This window comes from Sceloporus occidentalis, unplaced genomic scaffold (genome assembly GCF_023333645.1).
Source record: "Sceloporus occidentalis isolate IW3139 unplaced genomic scaffold, rSceOcc1.0.p SCAF_22, whole genome shotgun sequence".
NCBI classification, from domain to species: Eukaryota; Metazoa; Chordata; class Lepidosauria; order Squamata; family Phrynosomatidae; genus Sceloporus; species Sceloporus occidentalis.
Genome location: NW_028317002.1, coordinates 9998371 through 10024410, shown reverse-complemented (window position 1 = coordinate 10024410; position 26040 = coordinate 9998371). Strand labels below are relative to the sequence as shown.

General features: G+C 42.7%; 1 protein-coding gene across 1 annotated transcript; it reads left to right on the top strand.

The window, feature by feature from the left end:
* Positions 1-3925: 3925 nt before the first annotated feature.
* On the top strand, positions 3926-25668 carry LOC149300998 (transmembrane protein 120A). The gene is made up of 12 exons (XM_089484621.1): positions 3926-3997; positions 8457-8575; positions 10187-10300; positions 11068-11127; positions 11702-11797; positions 13888-13977; positions 14492-14557; positions 14842-14903; positions 15238-15330; positions 16679-16743; positions 24604-24672; positions 25555-25668. The coding sequence occupies exons 1-12, from the start codon at positions 3926-3928 to the stop codon at positions 25666-25668; spliced, it is 1020 nt and encodes a 339-aa protein (XP_089340747.1).
* The last annotated feature ends 372 nt before the right edge of the window (positions 25669-26040 follow it).

Here is a 26040-nt window from a genome sequence, read left to right as displayed (position 1 = left end):
GGTTTTGAAGGGTTATAATAATAAATCTAGGGTTTTGGATGATAGGAAGCCGTTATCATCAGCTGTTTTGAGGAATTTGGTTAGAGTATTGCATAAGGTTTGTTGGACTAGTTTTGAATGTAAGTTGTTTAGAGCTGCTTTTGTAGTAGCTTTTTTCGGCGCGTTTCGTATTAGTGAATTAGTAGCTAATAATAGGAATGGTGGTTCTGGTTTGCAGTTTGGTAATGTGCTTTGTGCTGAGCAGTTAAGGTTGTTGGTCGAAACTTCTAAAACGGATAGGAAGCGGAGGGGTTGCTGGGTGTCATTGAATAGATTGAGTGATGTTGAAATTTGCCCAGTTGCGGCGGCTGAATTATTTAATTCGGTTAGACCTGATGTAAGGGGTAATTGGTTGGTACATCAATCCGGTTTACCCTTGACTAAATTCCAGTTTAATAAGGTTTTAAGTTTAGGATTGAAGGAGTTAGGTTTGGCTAATGAAAGGTATACGTCTCATTCTTTTCGAATCGGTGCTGCGACGGAAGCAGCTTTGTTGGGTTTGGATGATTCAGTCATTAAACGATTGGGTAGATGGCAATCGGATCGTTTTAAATTATATGTTCGTCCTAATCTCTTGTAATCATATTTATTTGATGCTAACTATGAATTTCTTTCAGGTCGCCAGGCTTTTATAGTCTGGATTGTTGGCCATTCCTTCGTCTTTTGGGCACAGCGCAGAGCAGCGGAACGAAGATATGGCGAGAATTTAGGTTTTGATGAGTCTAAGTTAGTTATATTTTGGTTGGGTATACGGGGTTTAAGGGTGGAACAACTTAAAGATTATTTAGATGAATGTGTTACGTGTTTTCCTTGGCCTAATGCCATTATAATACATTGTAGCGGTAACGATATGGGGAAAATGAAGTCGTTAGAATTAATTTTATATTGTAAAAGTCTAATTTTGAATCTGAAAGCTTGTTTTCATAATGTTCTGTTAATATGGTCTGAGATGATTCCTCGTCTTCTGTGGCTTCAGAGGCCAGAATTCAAAGCTTTGGAGAGAGCACGACGTAAATGTAATAAGGCGATGGAAAAATTTATGTTGCTGGAAGGGGGTTTCTCTTTTCGGCATACTGAGTTAGAGGGTGGTAGTGTAGGTTTATATAGACGGGATGGGGTTCATTTATCTGAGATTGGCAATGATATTTTTAACGTAGATCTACAATGTATGATTGAGCAGGCCGTGGTTTGGTGGGGTTGGGCCTCAAATGAAATTTAAGTTCATTTGTGGCGGTTGGGGTGAACTGTGAATTGATATGCTGGCTGGCTTACAGGGCGGTTGGCATGGGTTAAGTGTTTATATGGTGCTCTGGGCTTGTGCCAAGGGCTTGTGTTTATTTAGATTACATTGGTGACAGAGTTGAGAAAAGTTACAGTTTATGGTTGTTGTTATATTTGTGAAACTAAATAAAAGCCACGGCCTGATTCATCCAAGTCAATGTGTATGTCTTTATTTAGTAATAGTTTTATTTATGGTTTGTGTCCCTTACAACCTCATGATAAAGCCTGAACGAATAGGGCAGGCTGACATGAGGTTGTGGGGACGAGTTAGGGTTAATGCATTGTGTGACTGGATAGGTTAGACAGGTCATGTAAAGGTCAGGTTAGCTGTTATATAAAAAAAAAAAAAAAATAGGTTATATAACTTTAAATTCTTCTGCGCTTGCGCTAGCGCTTTGCCGCTCTTTTGTGAGTGGCTCGTGCTACCCTGGGGTGCCCGCGCGGGTGCCTCGCGCTGCGCTAAAGGGCGGGAATTGCACCTATAAATAGGTGCGTTATGAGGAGCTTTGTCACTTACCTGGCGATCCGCTGAGCGATTACTGCACTGACCATAGAGTCTGGTGAGCGGTAGCGAAGCGGTGAGCCGAAGAATCAACATGGAAGAGTTGATGAAAATGCGCCCTCCCACCCACCCTTGTTGTTATTTTATTTGTCGTGGCTTTTATCGGGGTAAAGTTGCCCTGTAATATGGGTGAACTGTGAATTGATATGCTGGCTGGCTTACAGGGCGGTTGGCATGGGTTAAGTGTTTATATGGTGCTCTGGGCTTGTGCCAAGGGCTTGTGTTTATTTAGATTACATTGGTGACAGAGTTGAGAAAAGTTACAGTTTATGGTTGTTGTTATATTTGTGAAACTAAATAAAAGCCACGGCCTGATTCATCCAAGTCAATGTGTATGTCTTTATTTAGTAATAGTTTTATTTATGGTTTGTGTCCCTTACAACCTCATGAATCATTATACTATCATAATATTGAGGGCATTTCCTATAAATTAGCAACTAATGCAAACAAAAAAGGCCTGCACAATTAGACAAAATTGTTTTTAGGGGGGGGGGTTAATCATATTGAAGTTGATTGGAGAAATTAAATCTACTTTAACAACAATAGAGTGCTGAGCATATTGAAAGGTAATTTGTAGAAGAGCCTACTGGAAATGATGCATTACTGGAGTTGGTGACCACAAATAGAGTATTTTCCATCCAATATCCAAGTAAGGGACACTTTGGAATATTTCATGGGACCAGCTAGAGCACCCTATTTCAGAAAGGTTAACTTCGCTAAGGTTGTAACTTGGTGAGTAGATCCACTTGCAGGGCATTGGAAATTTTTCACATGTACCAAATAGAAACCCAAGAAGTCAGGTTAAGGATTAAACCCTAGGCATATATAGGACTACTCAACAAGCTTGTATGCCATATCATGGAAAACATAAGGACCAAGAAGCTCTGCAGAGAGGTTTATTTACTAAAGAGGACGTTGGCTGGAAATTTCAGGTTTCATTTCACCAATTACACTTTACATTATGAAGGGCCAACCCCAGTGAGCTTCTGCCCCCAAGAATACATTGAATGACCCTGTATTTAAATCAGTAGGTAAATATTAGTCCTACTGAAAGCTAACCTTATAACTACAAAAAGCAATAACCAGCCAACTAAGATACAATGACTAATCTATATACAAATACAATAAAGATACGTTTTAGCTTTTGCAAAAACACCGGTTTATAAACATGTTAATGAGTGATCAATCTAATTGTGAACAGTAAGCGATGACCTTTCCAACACGTCAACTGTGAGGTAACATACAGGTGAATGTTAACCAATAAGATCAGTAAAGCGAGCCCTTCAAGCATAGGGGTCTGATCAGAAATTAGCACATTTTATACACAAATATCACTGGATCATGTAGCACGCTGCTGAACAAATCCAGCCGGTGGCCACATAGTGCTGCACCCGATCCGCTTTACTGTGTGGCCCTGTTGGCCAGTGGCCCACTGGGCATTTGCCGGGTGTGTAATATAGCCAGTACAGTCGTGAGGACTTAAAGGAAAGCAGGCAATGCAACCAAGCGTTGGAAAAAGCAAGTAGGGTGCTGGGTTGTATAGCTAGAGGCATACATTATTATTATTGCGCTATTCATGTAATTGATGAATATGACTTTACTTAAAGTATTTCATTTATAAACATAGTTTCGGTGGTATATATACATATAACTATGACTTTTAGGGCTACAGAATATTACGGCAAACTTATACCAACCAAATATTCTGCACTCTAGAAGAAAGAGGACATCAGGGGAGGTGCAGAGGATTTTTGGCCCCAAATAAGGACGATAGGGAGTTACGCATAAGATATAAAAATGCCTTTATCCATACAGCATAAATAATATGAAGACGGTAAGATGCAGCTGCCGATCTGTGCTGGTCTGGAGGGATATACTCTAAAAATCGCCGGCCCTTTAAGTTGCACACGACTGCGCCAGCCCCCTCTTCCCTGGAATCTGATTGGCTATCGTAGAGTGGGCGTCATCTCCTTGTAGTCAGGAAGTGCCTGTGTCCGTCTGGTGGTGGAGGGCACAGCGGAGGATTCCTCCGTGTTCTCCGCCATGAGCTCTCCGGCGCTGCGTGAATGCCTGCGGGAATGGGACGACTTGCAGGAACACTACCAGGAGATCCAGGTTAGTCTCTTGATTAGGGTGTCCTACCGTTGTCTGACAACAACTCCGCCCCGGATTCGATGATTGGCGGAACCTTCCAGTCCGAGTGTCAGATGTGGGCGCCTGTCAGAGCCTGAGTTAGCGGAGGTTGTCTCCATGGAAACTGGAGAATGACCCGATGTGATAATGATACCTTATTTGAGTGTGAGGAGAGACAACCACCATTGTACGTGTGTTCAGCTGATGTCTGTGCAATATTCTTTATCACATTGCTTTATGGTGCAGTCCATGTAAATAAAATGATACAGTGGTACATCAGAGTACATTTTGTTACTTTCTTATAGTAGCCAAATGGGGGGGGGGGGCATATTAGCCACATTTAGAGTAACTTGGCATCCAACTCAGCTCATGGACCAAATGTATTTCTGCAGTACATGTGTGTTTTTGCTGTAGTTCTGTATGTTCTTTAATACATTTTACTGTTGGTTGTAGCTGTTTTTGATTGGTGCCCAGGGAAATTAGGAATCGGCTACCAGAGGCCACCTTGGCTTTTTCTCCCTTAGTCAGGTTCATTTTGCCTATGCTGACTAACCGTTTGTAATATCTGTATGCTTTAAAAAGGAAGGCAATAAATTAGTCTCCTAGCGATCACCATTATTAATTAGAATGACTGGAAAAGTAATAATAGAATGTTAACCTATTTTTTTATTACGCCAAATTATCCATTTTAATCGAAATGGCTATTTTTCAGAAATATTTCAGACTGTTAAGTTGACGCTAGTCAAATAATAGCCATATCATAATATAAAGACCCATGGGCGTGCCTGGGAACTGTGAGGGTTAGATGTAGGATGAATGGACAATCCGGAGCTAATTCATTCATATTTTAGTCTGATTTCATGATATCTGAATGTTCAAATTCTCATTGGTATATCAAGGTTCGGATCTGAATTGGCAGAAATAAAGGCTACTGTTCCAACTTGGTTGCCACTATTATTAGCAAGTCACTGCAAAATAATCTTTTTCATAGACTATTAAATGTTTTAAAAGTGGGAAGTCAAAGTTGTCCAATTGAATGAAGACTATGTATGAAGCTGAGAGCTGATTGAACGTACCATTGACTGGAGTTCATTTGTTGAGTTTCCCCAACATTAGGGAAGGGTTTCGCTTGCTCTTCAAGCTCACAGTATATTCTAATGTTTATTGATGCCAATGTTATTCTGCCTCCTCTTTCCATCACTAGTTGCAGAGGGCAACCTGCACCACTTTAATTTCATGGCATGACATGGTCCTGGATTCCCTGGAACAGCATTGACCAGACATGGCACAGTTGATTTAGGAAATGTTACAGGACACATGGTCACCCTAGCTTGGACTGATTATGTGTCTTATTATACTGGAGGCTTTAGATTATGTTCATAACTTTTTATTGGCCTAACATGCTTATGTAATGTTCTATCTTTTTTTTCTGAGTTTGCCCCCAAAAAAGTATCAACTTCAAATAAGGACTCAATTTTCTCTAGGCTAATATGGCTATTTTGTCTTTTATTTATCTAGTAATTTGTTTTTGTAAGAAAATAGCTCCCACTTGTAGACCGTATATAAAAGGTATATTTGATTGGGAATTTGATTTCTGATTTCAATCCAAGGATTCCAATCTGTCTATGTAGCTAGACAGATCCTGACTGCTAGTAATAAGATGGAAGAGAGAGCCCTCGATTCTAAAGCATCGTCGGCATATTGTTCCAGACTCTGTATAATATTTCAATAGGGAAGACTCTGTTTTAGATCAGCTTCACACTTATTAATAGAGATTTTCCTGTTGCAGTTAACTAATCCTAATAGTGATTGTAATGTAGATATATAAGATTAGATTTGTTGTGGGTATCAAAAAAAAATATCCAAAGCTGGCAAATCTATGACCAAGTTCCATTCTTTCATTCTAAAGTAAAGTAGTCGGATTTAGTTTATTCTGTAAGAAAATAAATTCTTTTTAGTTTATAACTACGTCTTGCTGTGTCTCCATCCTTCAATCGAATGCAAAACTATGATCTTTCCAAGAGTGATAGTCTGGCCGTTTATAGTATACACAGAGTTGAAGACATGAAACAGGTCACTACTAGTCAATCATAGACCATGCTTGCTTGTGATAATAGTCAAAAGTATCAGACATACAAATTCGTATGCTATACAACATCGTGGCTATATAGTGTTTCTCTAATAACGAGCTGTGTTAAGAAGTCAAAGGTCTTTTGTACTGCAGGACATTTATCTTTGTCACTGGTGCACCTTAGCCCCAATTACACAACATAGCCTATTAGCTGTGAGCCCTCCCAGCACGTCTTCACCAAGGGCAGTCGGGTCACAGCTGGGATGGCATGAAGCCACATATTTGAACTCTGAGCGTCGCAGCTATAGATGTATAGTGCACTGTTATTATTTGATTACCGGAGCCCAGTAGAGGTGTACTTTTGTAGCCACCTGGGAATTGCCTCTTTGGACTTCAGTGCTTAGTATGAATATCCCCACCCCACCCCTTTCCCCTTGTCTGTTACCTGTCTCCCTTTGCCCCACCTCTTCTGTTTCTTCATAGCTCTGCTTCAGCACTTCCTTACTGTGCATGGTGTTTCCATGCTTATGTCATATCCCGGCACTCCACATCAATTGCCGGCCCACAGTTTTAGGGAGCAGTGAAGATGAGGTCTGAATAAACAGACCTCACGCTACTTTAATTTTGGGCCTGTTAGAGGAAGACCAGTGATTTCCAAGAACATGCTCCCAAACCCTTAGGGCCCAGAAGCACTTATACAAAAAGGGTAATTTTGTCCATGCATCAATACAAATAAAACACAAAGAGTTTATTGTAGAGTCATCTACATTCCTTCATGATGTCGCACCCTGTTCTTATTATCCATTAGCATCACATTATATCTCAGCTAATACAAGGCTTGGTCACTACACATGTGCAAACCATGTTTCGATGGCCACTGCACACATGCAGCTAATTATGTGCCAGTTTGTTGTAACCTTAGACATACTGTTGGCATGTGGCAGGCTAACTCCTGGTCAAGACTGTCCCTTTCATTTCAGTATAATTGACAAAAAGTAGGCCACAGCATCATTTTACCCCACAGCACAGGGGTGGGAAAAATGAGGCCCTTAAGCTCCACTCAGTTGACCTAGAGTTGCCAGCAGCTGTCATACTTCAATCCACTTCTTTGTTGTGGGGACTACAGTCCTCTCACTGGCAGGGTACAGGCTCCTGCTCACTAGACACTCAAGCCAATGTAACATAGAAGGACATTAAAGGAAGGGAAGAAAATGGTGCAGCCAAGCAGTTCTGTGACCTCAAGCCTTTCCACCCTTCCTGGTTGGGTGTTGATGGATACTCAGGCTAATCCGGAGCTCACAGGCGGCACGGTTTATGACAGCAGTGGAGCAGCTCAGACTACTACAAACTCGGCAATTGAGCCATGTATTCCTTGTTTAATCCAGCCATGGTTGTGTGTGTGTATAATGTTTTAAGTAAATGTCTGTAAGGTTCAGTTAAGTTTAACATGGGCCAATTGCAAATGGCAAATGCTGGTCACACCAAATATTGATTTGATTTAGATTTTTCTTCATTTTGTTAGATGGTTAAAATAAACTATTATCATGTCTATTTCTGACCACACTAACTATGCAGCATTTTTTCACACCTGTCTAATACGTTTGCACAGCACTGTATGTGAGTGATGTATATTTTTAAGAAATGGAAATTCTCTGGGTTTTTTTTTTCCATGCCTCATCAGGATTGTCATTGTGTATGTGTGTGCATATGTACAATCTGCTGTAATCTAAAAAATTTTTGGGTATCACAAATGATATACAGATGTTCAGGCTTTCTAAGAAAGCAAGATTTCTGTATAATATGTGTAATATACCGTATATGTATACCGTATTTGCTCAATTATAAGACAGAGTGTTTTTCCGAGCAAATATCCCTTATATTCAAGGTCGTTTTATAGTCAGATCTCTATTTGAGGTCGGTTTATAAGACTAAGATCCAGATCTCCCGCAGCGCTGCAGGGGACCTGGATCCTCCTCTCTGGCAGCCGGTGGACGTCTGTGTGATGTTCGCCGAGAACCTCCGTTGCTGCGGGCACTTCCTCTGGGGCTTCTATGACGGAGCACCGACATCACATGACCTTCCGGTATCATAGAAGCCCCGGCGGAAGTACTGGCCAGCAGCAGAGGTGGCAAATAAAAGGAAATAAAAACAAAAAATAGCTTTTATTAAATATGAAAAAATAGTTTATACATGAATTAATATTTACTGGTAAAACGTCTTATAACGTAGTCTTATATTCTGGCTTTTTCTTTTTTTTCCTAAATTAATATTTAAATTTTGGGGGGTCGTCTTATAATTAAGCAAATATGGTAATTGTGTTTTTTGCTGTTCAGTCCTGGTCCTAATGTACAACGTGTCTCTGATTGTCAGGAGTCTCATCGCTTATATAAGCAGAAGTTGGAGGAATTGACCAAGCTCCAGAGTCAATGCTCTAACTCTATTTCCCGACAGAAGAAGAAACTAAAAGCGCTATCAACAGAACTAAAAAAGTAGGCAACCTGATATATATTTTTTTTTTTTTTTTTTTTTTTTTTTATAAAATGGCATTTACTATATTTTACTTGCTGTTGTTATGTGTATTTGGAACCAAATTTACCCCCAGCTTCTTCTAAGTAAACAGACTGTTGGTGCGCCCTAAGGCCGTAACAAACAAAAACTAAATTAAGGCTTTAGTAGAAGAGGGTGGATTGGACATGAGACATGGTTATATGGTGGAATGGCAAACAATGGGTAGCGCTACCATCAAGCTTTGCCCTCTTCACGTGGCCACATTAAGATGCACCCTTCTTGTACTTCACATGTAATATCGGCCAAGGAATCTAAACACATATTGCCTGAAGTAGTCAGTGTTTTGTGAGGTCTTAATTATATACATACTTACTTCAATGATTTGTCTTTCTGCTAATTTGAAGATTCCACTTGAAATATAAGCAGGAGAGGTGAATTCGGAAGTTTAAGTACCGTATCAGCTCGATTATAAGACGACCCTCATTATAAGACGACCCCCCAAAATCTGAATATTAATTTAGGGAAAAAAAAAGAAAAAGCCTGAATATAAGACGACCCTATAGAAAAAAAGTTTTACTAGTAAATATTAATTAATGTAAACTATTTTTTCATATTGAATAAAAGCTATGATTGAGAAAAATATTTTTTTGTTTCATGTCCTTTAATTTGCCAACCTGCCCCCAGTTATGCACATCTGCCCCCAGAAATGCCTTATACCCCCTATAAGCCACTCTGCCTCCCTGATATGCTTTTTACCCTCCTATATGCCACTCTGCCCATGATATGCCTTTTAACCCCCTATATGCCACTTTGGGGGGGTTAAAAGGCATATCATGGGACAGGGTGGAATATAGGGGGTATAAGGCATTTCTAGAGGCAGAGTGGTATATAGGAGAACACTTAGACACCCAGACACTAATTTACCCACTTACCCACCAAGACACTTACATACCCACTGTAACACACATACCCAGACACTAATATACCCACTCAGACACACTTCCAAACCAAGACACGCACTGGAGCAACTAAAGCACTCACCGCGATGGCTCAGCAGGTGCTTAGTATACTGCAGCTTCCACGGCATTACAGCATGACGCGGTGTGACCCCCGCTAGGCCCCGCCTCCTCCAAAAAATTAAAGCGGTAAATCTACCGGATCCGCCTTTGACTTTGGGACGGCACAGTGCCGCCCGGGTCCCACGGGGTCTGGCTTCTGGAGTGTCGTGCCAAGATCAATGATTTCCCTCAACCGGCTCTGCTCCCCAGCAGTGGGCGGGCTATCGCGACGCGGAGGAGGCGTCCCCCATGCTGAGAGCACGCTATGCAGGGAAAGGTACGCTGCTGCCCGCGCTTTCACGGCACTCGCTGATAGACGCCCGGTAGCAGCTGAGGTTACCAGACCGGAGGATCCAGATCCCCTGCAGCGCTGCAGGGAATCTGGATCTTAGTCTCATCTTAGTCTCATAGTCAGACCTCTGTTTGAGGTCTGATTAGAAGACGACCCCGATTACAAGACGAGGGGTATTTTTCAGAGCATTTGCGAGCAAATACGGTAATATTTGTCTTCTTATATGTTTCATTTTTACATAGGTGTAAAGCCACAGAAGAAAATGACGACTACCAAGTTAAGGAGATCTTTGATCATATGAAGAGTCGAGAAAAAACATTCTTTGAGATGGAATCTTTCCTTCCCAAAAAGAATGGGTAAGGTGCTCTTCTGTATCTATTGTGTGAAGAGCGTCAGAAGCTTCAGAAATGGGTTCTTGATGGCACTTCAGGGTGGAATCTCTAGAAGGGCTGTGGTTCCCACATGGCTACAAGTAACAAAGAGGGATTTTCTAACATTGGGCCAAATATAAAATTATGAAGAAATATGTTATATGCAGTATACAAGCATTATGCATGTTTCTCCATTCTGGGCTTCAGCTGATTTGGTTTTTCACTTGTTTGTGGGATGCTGGCTGCATGTTCATGCAGTGAAACCTTACTGAGATATTTTAGGTGATTTTCATGATTTAGTGATAGCTATGTCCCCTACAGTTTTTTTTACATACGTTCTTAGTTGTATTGCTGTGGAGTCCTGTGGTATGTTTCTGCGCCCATACTGGGGACACCAATGCAGGAAAATGGATCATGGTGATCTTTGTTCAAAAAAAGGCTCACCTAAAGACACTTTTTTTATTTATTTTTTATTTTTTTTTAAACTTAAAGTATAACTTCTAAACATCTTGAATGTACCAAGGCTAAAATATTTGCTTTTGCTGTGATGTTGAAACAATCGCCAAGCCTCAAAAAGAATCATGCTCATGAAGCAGCATCTACGTTATTCCACGGAAACTGTTCTCGATCTCTGGTAAACAGTGTAAGACTTTTCATCCTTTTTATTAATCTACTTCTTGTTAATATCTATTAAACTATATGGACAAGATATAACTGCACAACTTTAACAAACCTCTCTGCCTTCGTTTCAGATTATACTTGAGTCTTGTATTGGGCAATGTGAACGTGACTCTCCTGAGCAAGCAGGCTAAGTAATGTGGCTTCCTATACAATGATTCCCCTTCCTTTGCCATATGATACACCTCATACCACTTTCACTGTTAATACCCTGCTTCACACAAGTCTGTAATGGTACTCGGTTAACTGATCACGGGTATAGTTGCACAATGCAAATCCTGATACTAACGTTCTAGTACAAACACATAAAAATACAGTTTTTATACATTCCGGATTTTGTGAGAATCATGATCTGCGTATGAGATCCCGTCTTCGATATAAAGCATAGTGGATAGAAATTGCAATGCCTTGAACAATTCTGTAGAAAATATGTAGACTAGCTGTGTAGGGTGTTCTTGAATAAGATCATATTGTCCATAGAGACACAGTAGAAGGGTATAGACAGAGCAAAAAACTAACAATAGTTACCGCCTTGATAGCTAACACATTCGGTCTCTTATTTCACCAAAAAGAAAGCCCGGCCACAATGTGTTTTTATTTATTTTTTGCTTATCTATCTGTACATGATATTATATAAATAATAATATTTGTAAGTCTGCTTTGATTTAAGGAGGTGCTGACCCCAGTTGGTGTCTTTTTCTTTGGCAGGTTTGCATACAAGGATGAGTATGAGAAGTTCAAGTTGTATCTCACTATGATTCTAATGGTGCTGTCCTTTATCTGTCGCTTCATTCTGAATTCTAGGTGAGTACATTCCATATGTAAATGGCAAGATAAGACATATTAAATCGATATCTCAGACTGTGTGGATGGTGTCTGGGTTCTGTAGATAACCTGAAACTGGGCCAAGAAGATATAAAAGTATTTTTTAAAGTAAAGCTATAATTTGCCTTTTACAGTTACTCCAGTTAATGAACATACTGTATGTAATACTGTTTAGCTTAACATAAAAAATCTGTATTATCAACACACTGTGGACCCAGTTAGTTAACAATCTGTGCTTTAATGGATTTCAGCTGCCTGGCATCAATGCCCCTGCACCGCCTTCTGCTTCCCGAAGCACATATGAGGTCAACGCAGGGCAGGACCTTTAAACTCACACCAAGGGCCCTAGTTACAGCTTGTGTTCATATAATGCATATCTATATAGTGTCATTTTAATGATAATTACTTTTAATTGTTGGTTACTCATTGCTAGGTATTTTACTGTTTTTTAACTTTTTTTTTTTAATTTCCCATCTTTATATCTTTAGAGTTGACAAGAGTTGTGTATGGCATAGGCATATTGCTATCCTGAATCTAAGATAAGACTAAGGACCGATTAAGGTTTGAGTCTTTACAGCAGGCATGAACAGGCAGACAAATAGTTCTCATCTGCCATCAAATTCTCTGTTTCAGAGATCTTTTGGGGCTTCTGTTAACGGAAGAGCTATTTTTAGGCTCTGTATAATGCATAGGTAAATGAGTGAGAGTTGCCTTACTCCTTGAATTTTGCATTATGCGGGGCCAGCTCAGCCATGAAACCTGCTATTCATAATAAATAGTTGAAACCAGGCCCGGACTGGCCACCGGTGGGCCGGGCCGCGGCAGGGCCGGATTGACCCCGGCTGCAGCTCCAGGCCCCTACCTTAAAATAGGCCCAGTCAGGACCGGACTGACTGGGCCTATGCGGCCTCTACGGCCGCATTAACGCAGGGCATAAGGGGCCCCTTCCCCTTAAGCCCGCCGCAACTGCGACCGGGTCCGCCACTCTAAGGGGCCGGGAAGCCCCCACCAGGGCCGGCCTTATGGGTGTGCGGCCGCACAGGGTTTAAGTTAAAACATCGGGGGTTTTTTTGTTGGGTTTTTTTTTTACTTTATTTAACATCCTCCATGTTAAATAAAGTTTTTTTTTTTTAACTTTATTTAACATGGAGGATGTTAAATAAAGTTAAAAAAAACCCCCTATGTTTTAATTTAAGCCCTGTGCGGCCGCAGACCCCTAAGGCCGGCCCTGGTGGGGGCTTCCCAGCCCCTTAGAGTGGCGGACCCGGTCGCAGTTGCGGCGGGCTTAAGGGGCCCTGCGTTAATGCGGCCGCATAGGCCCAGTCAGGACCGGACTGACTGGGCCTATTTTAAGGTAGGGGCCTGGAGCTGCAGCTCCATCAGCCCTTAAGTCAATCCGGCCCTGCCGCGGGCCCGGTCGCAGTTGCTGCTTGCTCCGGCAAAAAGGTAAGTAGGGTGAGGGAGCGGGGGTGCAGTGAGAAGGAGGAGAGGGGGGTTAGATAGTGAGAGGGGGTACATTGTGAAAAGGGGGAACATAGTGAGAAGGGGCAGATAAGATGGGGAGAGGGGGTAGTGTGAATGCGTATGACAATTAATGAATTCATGTGTGGATGAATTGCTTGAATGATTTGTGAGACTGCATTAATGAATGTGTTAATGGTTTGAGTGAATGAGATGGTACATGAAGGGTGGGCTTTAACAATAAATAAATAAAAATGGGCTGCTCAGGCTTAAATGCCCGGGCCTATTTTTGTCACAGTCTGGGCCTGGTTGAAACCATAACTTTTCGGCAAACTCTGGATGTGGTTAGGCCGTTTGGGTAAAGCTGTTTATTTCCATCATTAGTGGAAGCAATGAGGAGACAGAAGATACATCTAGAACATGGAAGAATGTAGTTGATCACAATGCTGCACAAACCATGTTGTTAAATTCATAAATCATAGGTACTTTTGACTATTACATTTAATGATATGTAGGTAAAAGATGCTTGATTGCCGGAAGAGCAGGCAATTCGTTGCTAAAGAACATGATTTGATCACTGTAATACACTAAGTTCATTTGTCTTTCAGGGTAACGGACGCTGTGTTCAACTTTCTACTTGTTTGGTATTACTGTACCCTAACAATTCGGGAAAGCATTTTAATCAACAATGGATCCAGGTTAGAAATGTTTTTCAGTTCAAATGTATTTTGTTATGAAACAAGAAAACCAAACTTACAACTATGTGCGTAAGAAAATGTAGCAATTTGGGTAGTACATATATACCATATTTATTATATCCGAGTGATCTTTTGGACCACCTTAGTTTTAATGGCTTGGTTTTAAAGAACCATCCTTTACATTTAGCTGTGCAAAGAGGAGGCAGAGTGCCCATACATGAACTCAAGAGTTAGTGTCATTTGGGCTTACGGGACTCTTACTGACTCTTGCTTCGCCACCACCAAACATGTTGCATCCTGCCCCTGGCTGTATGTTGTATTACTTCTGCATATTTATGATTATTTGGCTTTAGCTGGTAATGGCTGTATACCTTCCCTCCATGGCTTATTGTTCTTTTTCTTTCATTAAATAGTCTATTCCTATTCTGTTTCATTATTGTGAGCCCAAACCCAATTACCGTAGATATCTTTAGTATATAGTTAAGTAATTCTTGTTTTATCTTTTTTCTCCTAGAATTAAGGGCTGGTGGGTTCTGAATCATTATATCTCTACATTCCTCTCTGGAGTCATGCTAACCTGGTGAGTTGACACTGAATATAGTTGGTTCTCCATCTGGCCAAGTTTTTGGTTTTTTTACACTTGTAGAAGAACTGTAGGTATCAGGCATCAGATTGTGTGAAATCAGGACAGGGACAAGCAATCTGTGGAACTCTATCTATTATAAAGACTAGGAATCCCCATATTTAGCCAACAAAAGGGAATCAGAGTGCTGAACAGGAAAACTTCTTACGTTATTGATGTTATATAGATCAGCGATAAAGGCAATCTTAAAAAAAAAATAACTAATATACATTGTGTTTCAGGCCGGATGGGTTAATGTACCAGATGTTCAGAAACCAATATCTCTCTTTCTCCATGTACCAAAGTAAGTTATTTATCCCTTGTTTCTTTGATTTTATTTATTAATACATTTTGATTACATATAAGAACCGGGTGGCTGAACCAATCTAGCAATTTTCAGCAACAAGGGATTGCCTCTTATTCCCTTTCCCAGATATCTAAAGGCTCTACCATGTATCTATTGCTATTTTTGTAAAGCTGGACTTTTGCATCTTACCCCATGGGCACCTTCCTTTTATATTTATCTTACATAAATATTTGGTTAAGTATTTTAAATTTCTCTTTGACAGGATACATATTCCATATTTTGATATGTGTTTTAGTGTTAACCAGTTAAATATTTATGCTGCATACATTAGGTTTTGTCCAGTTCCTGCAGTATTACTACCAAAGTGGCTGTCTGTATAGACTCCGGGCTCTTGGAGAAAGGCACAATATGGACTTGACAGTGGGTAAGTAGAAACCGATATTTTTTTTATCATTATGCTAGTGAAGACTTGCGGGGGGCTACCTACTCCTGCTGTAAGCAGCTTAACATTGGAAGTCATTTAGGTTTGCCTGTTATTGCTGTTATTACTTTGTAAACAAAATGTGATTTATGACATTTTTTTTGTTCTTGTTGAAGAATAGGATATAAAATACATACTTTGTGTGACAAAGTGCAGTCACTTTTATATACATTCAAACGTGTGGCAAGCCTAGCCAAGTGCTTAAACCACATACGGAAGGCGGTTATCTGAAAACTTTGATCCTAATTTGTATTTCATTATAATATTGTTTGTAGCAGCAATTACAGTGCTAAATGCTATTGTATTTTAAAAAAACTGTATGGTCCTACCATGACCCAGTATTATGTCATACTGGACCTTACATAGTTTTGCACAAGATTAACCACAGCAGGTGAGAGGCAGGTGCCAAGACTGCTATGGGTGAAGTGGCCCATCCATTATGCCCTTTTTGAATCACTTTTTACTTATTCTTATTAGGATATATATATATATATATACATACTTGTAATCCTAATACAATCATCAATATTATTCTTATGTAACAACATTTACACTATATAAGCAAAAGTATGTGGACACCAGACCATCATATTAGACCTATATAAGCTTGTTGGACATTCCATTCTAAAACCATAGGCATTAGTATGTGATTGGTTCTCCTTTTGTAGCTACAACACTTTTTTGGGAAGGCTTTCCACAAGGTTTTGCATTGTCTGTATAATTGATAATGAACAAGAAGGCCTTGCTTGCAATTGGTGTTCCAATGAATTCCAAAGGTGTTCAGTGGAGTTAAGGTCAGGTCTCTGTGCAGGCCACTTGAGTTCCTCAACACCAAACTCATCAAACTGCTTATTTACGGACTTTACTTTGTGCACATGGTGGAACAGGAAAGGAACTTCTGTGCCACAAAGTTGGAAGCATACAATTCTCTAAAATGTATCTGTATGGTGTCGCATTAACAGCCCCAGGCCATGGTCCTTCCTCCACTATGCATTCCAGTAGGTAGTGTTCTCCTGGCATTTGCCAAACTCAGATTCGCCCATCCGACTTCCAGATAGTGAAGCATGATTCATTACTCCAAAGAACGCATTTCAACTGCTTTTTTCTGCAACATAGCTCTGGGAAAGAGGAGTGGGGGGGACTTTAAAGGAAATGGTCTGCATGTTTTGTTGGACTCCCTTTTACAGGCATAATATTCTGGAATCCCAAGCAGCAAGTCATTTAAGATGCTTTACATAAGATCGATTAGAACATGTAATGAATGAACTGACATACAGTTGTCTCTTTGTAGAGGGGTTCCAGTCCTGGATGTGGAGAGGTTTGACCTTTCTATTGCCATTCCTATTCTTTGGTCAGGTAAGAATAACAGATGTATACAAAGCTACAATTTTGTCCTATAAATGATGGCTTATTTGTTTGCACAGCAGTCCTTTTTTTTTTTTCGATTCAAAATTTTTTATTGACAGCCAGACCCATCATGTGACAAAACAAATAGAAATAAAGCATAGTGAAACAAGGACTGCATCCCGGCGTCTTTTTCGTTTTTTTGTTTTCAATGGAGATATAAATGCAGCATGAAACATGTGAAAACAAAATGCGACAGAAACAAGACCAAAATCAGAGGTCCAAAGGGGCCTTGCGCCCCAGAATGGTCAAGAGAGTATAGGTGGAGAGCATATGCCCCGACGGGCGAACATAGTTGACCTACTAGCAATTCTGGAAATACAAAGCGGAACATACAGAAATTTTTTTGTTTTTTTAGAAAAAAAAAAAACGAGGCGGTACGGGCAGAAACCACCAAAGAAACTGAGACCTCAATAAGGAAAAAGGAGACCCATGGGCAGAGATCCCATGTAACAGTAGGCAAAGCCGCCCAGAGGCGAGCAGTATAATAGGGGTGCCGCAGTTGTCTGGGAAGCACACCGCGGGGGCGGGGGCAGAATGACCTTATAATAAGACCAGACACTAAGACTTATGAACCTTCCACCCTCAGAACAGGAGAGACTTGAGAGATGACATGAGAGAGAGAGAGAGACAGAGGAAAGAAAAAGAGGAAAAAAAAAAAAAAAAGGGGGGTACAGTTATAGATACATATAAATGGGTCCGAAGAGCCGCGGAGGTAGATCACAAAGCGGCCATCCTACCCGTAGAGCCATCGGCGTACGCAGAAGACATCCAGGGGGTCCACACCATCAAAAAACGCTCAGAAGTGTCATGTATGTATGCGGTGAGTTTTTCCATGTGCATAATATGCCAAATTTTGGCCAGAAGCTGTGAGTGGGATGGGATGCATGTATTCCAGTTTTTAGCAAGGGAGAGTCGCGCCGCAGCACAGATTCTATGAATAAGCCGGTGAGTATGCGAGAGGAATTGAGGATTAGGGTGATGCTTATTAAGCAGGGCCGTCAAAGGGCACCGATCCACCCGAGTACCAATGATCTCACTAAGAAGATCGAAGATCCATGTCCACACATCCACAACCAGGGGACACGTCCACCACATGTGGAAATATGAGCCCCTTTCTCCACAACCTCTCGTGCAACAATCGCTGGAACCCGGAAAAATCTGGGCAACGCGGGAAGGGTGGAGATACCACCTGCCAACCACCTTAAATGCCCCTTCTTTAATAAGAGTATTAGCTGTAAGCGAGAATGTGTTAACGTAAATTTCTGACCAGTCCGACTGAGTTAAAGAGATACCCAAGTCACATTCCCACAGCCGACAGGGGGGAGGGGAGTCAGGAAATGCATAGGTGATAAGGTGTGTATAAAGTTGTGAAATCGCACCCGGCTGTCTCCCCCCCGTCCAGCACAACCGCTCAAACGGAGTCAGAGGCGGCAAGGTACTGGGAAACCTGAGCGCTGTCAAGAAGGAACGAAGCTGGAGGAAATGAAAAGTTTCAGTAGGGGGCATCTGTAAGACAGTGGTGAGTGTGTGTAAAGAGTGCAAACTACCCCTGTAATACATGCGACCAGCTTTAGTTACATCGTGATCCCACCACCAGAGGAAGGACGCAGAGGACATACCGGCGGGGAAAGCCGGATTACGAAACAAGGGAGTGAGAACAGACGGCGTGCTGTGCAAAGAGTACCGCAACTTAAGACGATCCCACAACGAAAGAGAAAAGGACAACGTGGGGCTACCTGAACAGCACGGACGCACGCCCCTCCCCAGCCAGCAGACCTCCGAGACGTCCGGCAGGTGACACATGGCCTCCTCAAGGGGGACCCATCTCGGGGCCAAGGCACCAAGATGGACCAGCGTAAGCTGGGCTAATTGGGCAGCATGAAAATAAGACAACAGATGAGGTACTCCCAGGCCCCCCGCAGCACGAGGTCGATAAAGGTGAGATCTCCTCCATCTCGGTCTAGCCCCCCTCCATACAAAGCGGAAAATCTCCGCCTGGAAAAGGTCGAGGTCTCGGGACACCAAAGGGACCGGGAGCGAGCGGAAAAGGTAAAGTATTTTAGGAAGGAGAGACATCTTGACACTATAGACCCTACCCAGGAGAGATATGTTATAGGGCATCCACCTACGAAGGTCTCCCTTCAAACGTTGCAGCAACGGAGGGTAGTTAGCATTATAGAGATCGGAGAGGTGGGCAGTCAAAAAGATCCCCAAATAGCAGAGGCGGTGGGGTTGCCACTTAAAATCAAAATTGAGGTCTAGTAGTTTAACAGTATGGGGCGGGAGGGAAATATTCAGTGCCTCACACTTCGAAGCATTGATCTTATAGCCCGAAATGTCGGAGAAGCGGGATAGAAGGGCATACAAATTGGGCAGAGTTACCAGGGGGGACGTGATGGAAAGAAGCACGTCGTCCGCGAAGAGGCTGACCTTGTATTGGGAATCCCCTATTTGCACTCCTCTGATGTCCGGGTGCAGACGAATAGAGGCAGCCAGCGGTTCAATGCAGAGTGCAAACAAAAGGGGAGAGAGGGGGCAGCCTTGACGCGTACCGTTTCGCACGGGGAATGGAGAGGACACGGTCCCTCCGGTGTCCACCACCGCGCTAGGGGAGGAATAGAGACCACGCAGAGCTGACAGTATAGCCCCAGTAAAGCCAAAAGCCCCGAGTGCCGCCCACATATATTCCCAATCAACCCGATCAAACGCTTTCTCCGCGTCAAGGGAGAGCAGAAGAGCTGGAGACCGGGCCAACCGGGAAGCATGGACGACCCCCAAGGTGCGACGAATGTTATCAGGGGCCTCCCTACCTAACACAAAGCCCACCTGGTCAGGATGGATCAGTCGTGGTAAACAGGGGGCGAGGCGCAACGCCAATACCTTGGCGTACAGCTTAATGTCCACATTAATGAGGGAAATAGGACGATAATTGGAGCAAAAGGAAGCGTCCTTCCCTTCCTTAGGGATCACAACGATTTTGGCCGAAAGCATCTCAGTAGGAATCCGAGAACCCGATAAAAAACTATTAAACAGCGCGGCCAAGTGAGGGGATAAAATTTGCTTATAACGTTTATAGTAAGATGCCGTGAATCCGTCAAGACCGGGCGCCTTGGCGCCTTTCATGGTGGTGAGAGCAAGGTCAACCTCCTCTTGAGTAACCTCAGCGGATAACGACAGCACCTCATCCGGAGAGAGGGTCGGCAACCGAGAGTTCCTCAGGAACTCTTGCGTGCATTGGGCAACATGCGGTGTATGGGAGGTTTTATGACCGTCATAAAGGGAGGTATAGTAGTTAGCAAACTGTTGACAAATGACATCAGGATGGGAGGACGCATGACCGGAGGAGGTGTGAATTTGTCTAATAGCATGGGACTTCGTGGCGAAGCGAAGACGTCTTGCCAGCATGGTATCAGGCTTATTGCCCTTTTCAAAAAATTTTTGGTTCGTCCAATGAATGGCCTTCAAAACCTCGGCTGATAGAATCAGATTGAGCTCGCCCTTTTTGATGACCAAAGAGCGGAGGGCCTGGGGGTCCCCAGTGGATTTTTGCAAGCGTTCAAGGTCGCGGATCTCGGCCCGCAAGAGGCGCTCCTGGCGGAGCCTCTCACGTTTCTTATGGGAAGCTAACCTAATGAGTGTGCCGCGAATAACGGCCTTATGGGCCAGCCACAACATCCCTACTGCCAGGTCAGGGGAGGAGTTCAAGGTGAAATATTCTTCCAGGGCCTCAGCTACAGAGGTGGCTATGACCGGATCCGCCAACAAGGATTCATTTAGTTTCCAAGTGCAAGCCGGGGGGCGCGGGGAAAGACCAGAAAATAAGCACTCGACTATCCCGTGGTCTGACCAAGTAATTTCGTGTATGCGAGAAGACAGCAGAGAGGGTAGTAAAGGTTGTGAAATAAAAATATGATCAATACGGGAGTAGCTATTGTGTGGGTTAGAGTAGAAAGAGTAATCCCTATCTCTGGGGTGTATCGAGCGCCAGGTATCAAACAAATGCATGCGTTGCAAAAAAAGTTGAAGAGGTTTGTAGGAGGCCCGGGGAGTCGTGGTGCGTCTAAAGTCTGATCTGTCCAAGTACGGGTCAGGAGTGGCGTTAAAGTCCCCCCCCACAATCAGGCCAGTAGACCTGGGAACATCAACCAAAGCTTCCAACTGAGAATAGAAGCCCGAGAGGTTGGGAGAAGGGGCGTAAACATTAAGAAAGCATATGTCGCGCCCAGACAAAGTGCCGCACAATCGGATGTATCTACCTGCCGGATCCTTGTTCAAGCTAGTGAGTTGAAAGTCTAGTCGTTTGTGTAGGAGAATCGAGACTCCATTGTGCTTCGTGGGATGAGTGGCATGAAAGTGTTGGAGGAAATGTTTGCCCCAGTATTTGGGAGCGTGGTCATGTTTAAAGTGGGTCTCTTGTAAGAAGACCACATCGGCACGAAGTGCAACATAGTTCTTGATAGCTTTAAGACGTTTGTGTGGGGAATTGAGGCCGTGTGTGTTGTGAGTAATTACCTTAAGTGCAGACCCCCCAGAAGTCCCCAGCGCAGCCATCAGGCCCAACAATTGAGGAATGCGGAACTCGAACAGAAGTCACGAGAGGCTCCTGCGAAAAAAGAATACAAAGTGAGAGAAAGAAGAGAAAGAGAAAAAAAAATAAAATAAGAGGTCCTCAAGGGCTGAGGGGAAAAGGTAAGCAGGGAACAGTAGAGGAAATGGTAGGGAACTAGAACCACAGGGGTAAAAAAGCGGGATCCGCCCACGGGTACCAACCGAGGTGCGTCAGGTGACGATCTCAGAACGAAGGCGACAAATAGGGGCAAGCCGTATGAGTCGCGGGATAAGCACCCAAATCCCAGAAGGGAGATGGAAATGCCTATAACTTGAGATCCGAGACGAAGAGCAGCCCTCACACCGAAATCGGTGAGGCTGCGCTATAGGGGGACCTGGGAGACCAGATGGGACTCCCCACCGAGAACAAACGAAGAGTACAACCTGACAACTAATATGGTAACACAGACAGAACCACATATGTAGCATACCGTGTATGAGCATATATATGAGAAGAAAAAAAAAAAAAACAAAAAAAAAAAAACACATTTGTAAGTGTGGGTGCGTGGGAGCAGTGGGACCAAACCAAGAGCTCTGGACCCTTACGACGAAGCCAACAGGGGCAACAATAAAAAGTAACAGAAGACCACCTGTAGCAATAGCGAGAGGCCCGCTGGAGAAAACAGTGGTGGAGTGGGACCATCAGCCAACTCGACAGCTCAAGAAGCAATGACATGGAATGTGTGTGAGGAGTACGACAGACCCCTCCATGCCATGCCCACGTGGAGCGTGGTTGCCACGACATAAGCCAAGGCAAACTAGTATAGGAAGAGAAAAAAAAAAAAAAAAAAAAAAAATTTATATAACTCTTGTATGAGCGAGCAGCAAACCCCACAGGAACAATATGAACCCCTACGGTAAACCCAACAGGGGTAACGAGGTTAAGTAACGCAAAAAGGCACAATAGACAACAACTCAATTCAGTCCCTTCGCGAGAGTAGTGGCGGAACAGGATCAGCACCGTCGTCAACCTCCCCCGAAGTCGCATCCAGAAGTGGTGAAGGCGAGGCAGCCCGACCGGGATGAGGACGAGGATCCATCAGGGTTTGCAGGTGGAGCACTTCGCGGGTAACCGTGATACCCAGGTGTTTCAAAAAGTCTGGCCCTTCCGAGGGGTCCCGAAGTACGTGCTGAGCAGAACCGTGGAAAGCAATAAGGCGAAATGGGAAGCCCCATCGGTACTTAATTCCATGAGAGCGAAGGAGCTCTGTAATGGGCTTGAGTACTTTCCGCTTCTGCAGCGTGGACGGCGCAACATCTGCGTAGAGGTGAGGTGTGATACCGTCCAAGGATGGTGATACATTGCGAACCGCGCGAAAGATAGCTTCTTTGGTCGTGTAATGGTGGCATTTTATGATGATATCTCTCGGGTTGTCCGACGGTGCAGGACGAGGCCTTAGAGCCCGGTGAACCCTGTCTAGATGGAGATCCGCGGCCGAGGCCTCAGGCAGTAGGAGGCGAAAGTAGCGGTCAATGAAGTCAGGTAAGGGAGCCGCTTCGGGCACATTACGAACCCTAATGTTGCAACGTCGCGAGCGGTTGTCCAGGTCTTCAACCTGCTCCTGTAGGCTCCGGTACTTAGCTAGGGTACCGTCCCAGTCCACCCTGGCGGCTTGGTGCTCCTCGGCCATCACCACGTGGTTTTGCTCGAGAATGGTAGTGCGGGACTGCAGATCGCGTACCTCTTTCGTCAGGGTCGCCAGACCTTCCTTGATGTCGCGATGGAGGTCCTTCTTGACCGTCCGGAGAAGGTCGGTAAGTTCCGCGATGTCCTTTTTAGTGCAGGGAGCGTCGAAATCATCGTCCCCAGGGTCCGGGCCGCAAGAAGCACGCGGTGGAGCGGAATCTTTCTTGCGAAAGTAAGAAGCAACCGCGGTCGACGAATCCTTCGGGGGATGTTTAGGCATTGTGGTCTGCCGTGAAGGAGTCCAAAAAATGCGTTATATCGCTGGAAAAAGCTGTTTATCTCGGTGGGTGAATCAGGAGCAACTCAGTGTGCGGCCATCTCGGTCGAGCTCCAGGACACGCCCCCTGCACAGCAGTCCTTTTAATATCCGAGAGTGTGTCAATTCCTTCAGGGTAGTGAAGTGCTTAATTCAGTTTGATGCATGCCTGCACAAAAATTATCCAGTCACTAAGTTCACCATGAATGCCCTACGATATCTGCTGCTTAGGTGGGATTTCTCAGACCTTTGCTTGTGAGATGTTGCAGTTATTGTAGCTTTTTGTAATGAGTGAAAGATTCTTTCATGAAGTTTATACATAAGGAGGTGCGTTTGTTATATTTTCTGTTGCAAAATTAGCCACTGTTGTCTTTTACCAGACTAAACATCACACTGCATGCATAAAGACTAACATTTGTTGGGACACAATGATGCAGTGGCATCATGCATAGCATCGTGTTGTGCTTCACCCATGTAATACACTATGCTGAAGGCTTTGTACCAAAATATGTGCAGTGACTTGACCTCAGACAGGACATGCGTTATAATAGCTTACCGTCTGGACAGAGGCCATACCATTTGGACCATCCAAAAATAAAGCAAGCAAATGTTTTAATTGTATGTAATTGTTGGTAGCATAGTAGACCCCTACTGATATGGTGGCTGCCTTTACTCCATGCACATGATAATAATGCTTATTAATACGTGTGCTATTATTTATGAACTCATTGCTCTTCCTGCCAAGTCAAGGACTTCCCCTTTTGTGTTGTTGTAAGTTTTACACTAGAAAAGAACCCAGTGAGTGACTCTTGTATGCACAGGAACACCTTGTGACTAACATAGAAGCTTTTTTTCTGTTTGATTTTTCTCACGGTCTAGTTAGACAGTCAAGTTCCAGCTCATTTGTCTGAATAGATTTAATCATTGTCTGTTTATACCACAAGGGGTCGATAGCAAACTCCAGCTTTAAAGCTACCAATAGAATGTTTCATTTCTCAAATATATTTAGTTACTTGCACCTGATTACGGTACTTATATACTCAATAAAAGTCAGACATTGAATTTTAATTTACTAAAGGTTACATTTTAACATCCCAGTTGGGATAACGAGAAAATCCTGGATCAAGGATTTTCTAAAAATAATGTAAAACCCTGGTCTCATTTCATGACACTTAAACATTTTTAATCCCTGTTAATATTGGTAAAATCTTCCTTAGTCTATATGTCTTGAAGACCCTGTTCTATTCTTCTCTTACAGTTCTGGCAGCTATACAATGCCATCACACTCTTCCAGCTGGCCAGGCTCCCAGAGTGCAAGGAGTGGCAGGTAAGCGAGTCAGAGTACTTCACAATTATCAGGAGTAATAATTATAGTGTGTCATTTTCCCAACACACACAGGACACAACCATTTATCATCTTCAGGTGCATGCGTTCCTTTTTGGATTGTACGTTACACCGTAGTTTTGTGGTTGAATACCATTTGCAGTTACTCTGCATTTGATATACTTGCTAACATAGACAAACACATACAATTGAGGGATATTGTAGTCTCACAAGGTAAGAGAGAGAATATTACTAGTAATGTCACAAATGCATCAATACAAACCATTGTGCTTGCTGATTAACCCATTAAAGGGCTCTATCACAAATCAAAACATAAATATATTTAGATTCATTAAAATCAGTAGAACGTGACTTCTCTTGACCTACAAGAATGGCAGCATTAATTGTATTGCTTGACATTAACACTGGGGTTGTTAATACTTTTTTACATAAATATTGAATATTTAGGGTTTCAAATGAATTACTCAGCTGTCCTTTTCTCTTTGCAAATAAGAAAAAAAAAAACTACATTTCATCATTCAAACAATAAGTGGTTTATTGTCCCATTTATCAATATGAATACATAACTCCAATAAAGGAGCACATGAGAGTTGGATGAAAATCTTCATATGACATGCTAGATAAGCCACTTAAACAGTAGGAAAGAATGATCTATTTGTTTAAGAATGTTTTAAAGCACTCTGTAACTCCAGGCCTGAAGAGAGAAGATGTAAGTCAGATATTCACACGGTGATCTTTACATACGCTAATTATTGGAGATGGACAATTATTCAAAAGATCATCCAAAAGCATCCACCAATGCTGTCCTGAACCAGTTTTCTTGTATGCATTTATAGACCTAATGACATTGGTGTTTTTGTATAGGTCGCAATGTGCATCCTCCCGTTCCTCATTCACTTTTTGGGGAATTTTTTCACCACCCTGCGTGTCGTACATCAGAAATTCCAGAAACAAAATGAAGGGCAGAAGGAAAAGTAAAGACAAGGGCAGGAGCCCGAGTGAACTCTGGACTGATCCGTCCAAAGCTACCAGTGGTCCTCAAACTTTACACAGTAACAGGAGATGTCTCCTGGCTTATACATGTTTTCATTCTGTTCGTATGAATGTTTGAAATCCTTTGAAAAGTGGCTCTGCATTTCTTAGTTAATTATTTATACTGAGGGTTCACGATGGTTTTTTTTTTTTTATTTTGTCCAATCATCTTTTAATAATGTAAAAATGTTCTCATACTCCATGGTCCTTTAAGGAGTAGCCCTGGGACTAAAATGATTATTGAGACAATTGCACAGTGTTTCCAAATCTTTGGAAATGATTACTTAAAATGGACAACATGCAATCATATACAGATAA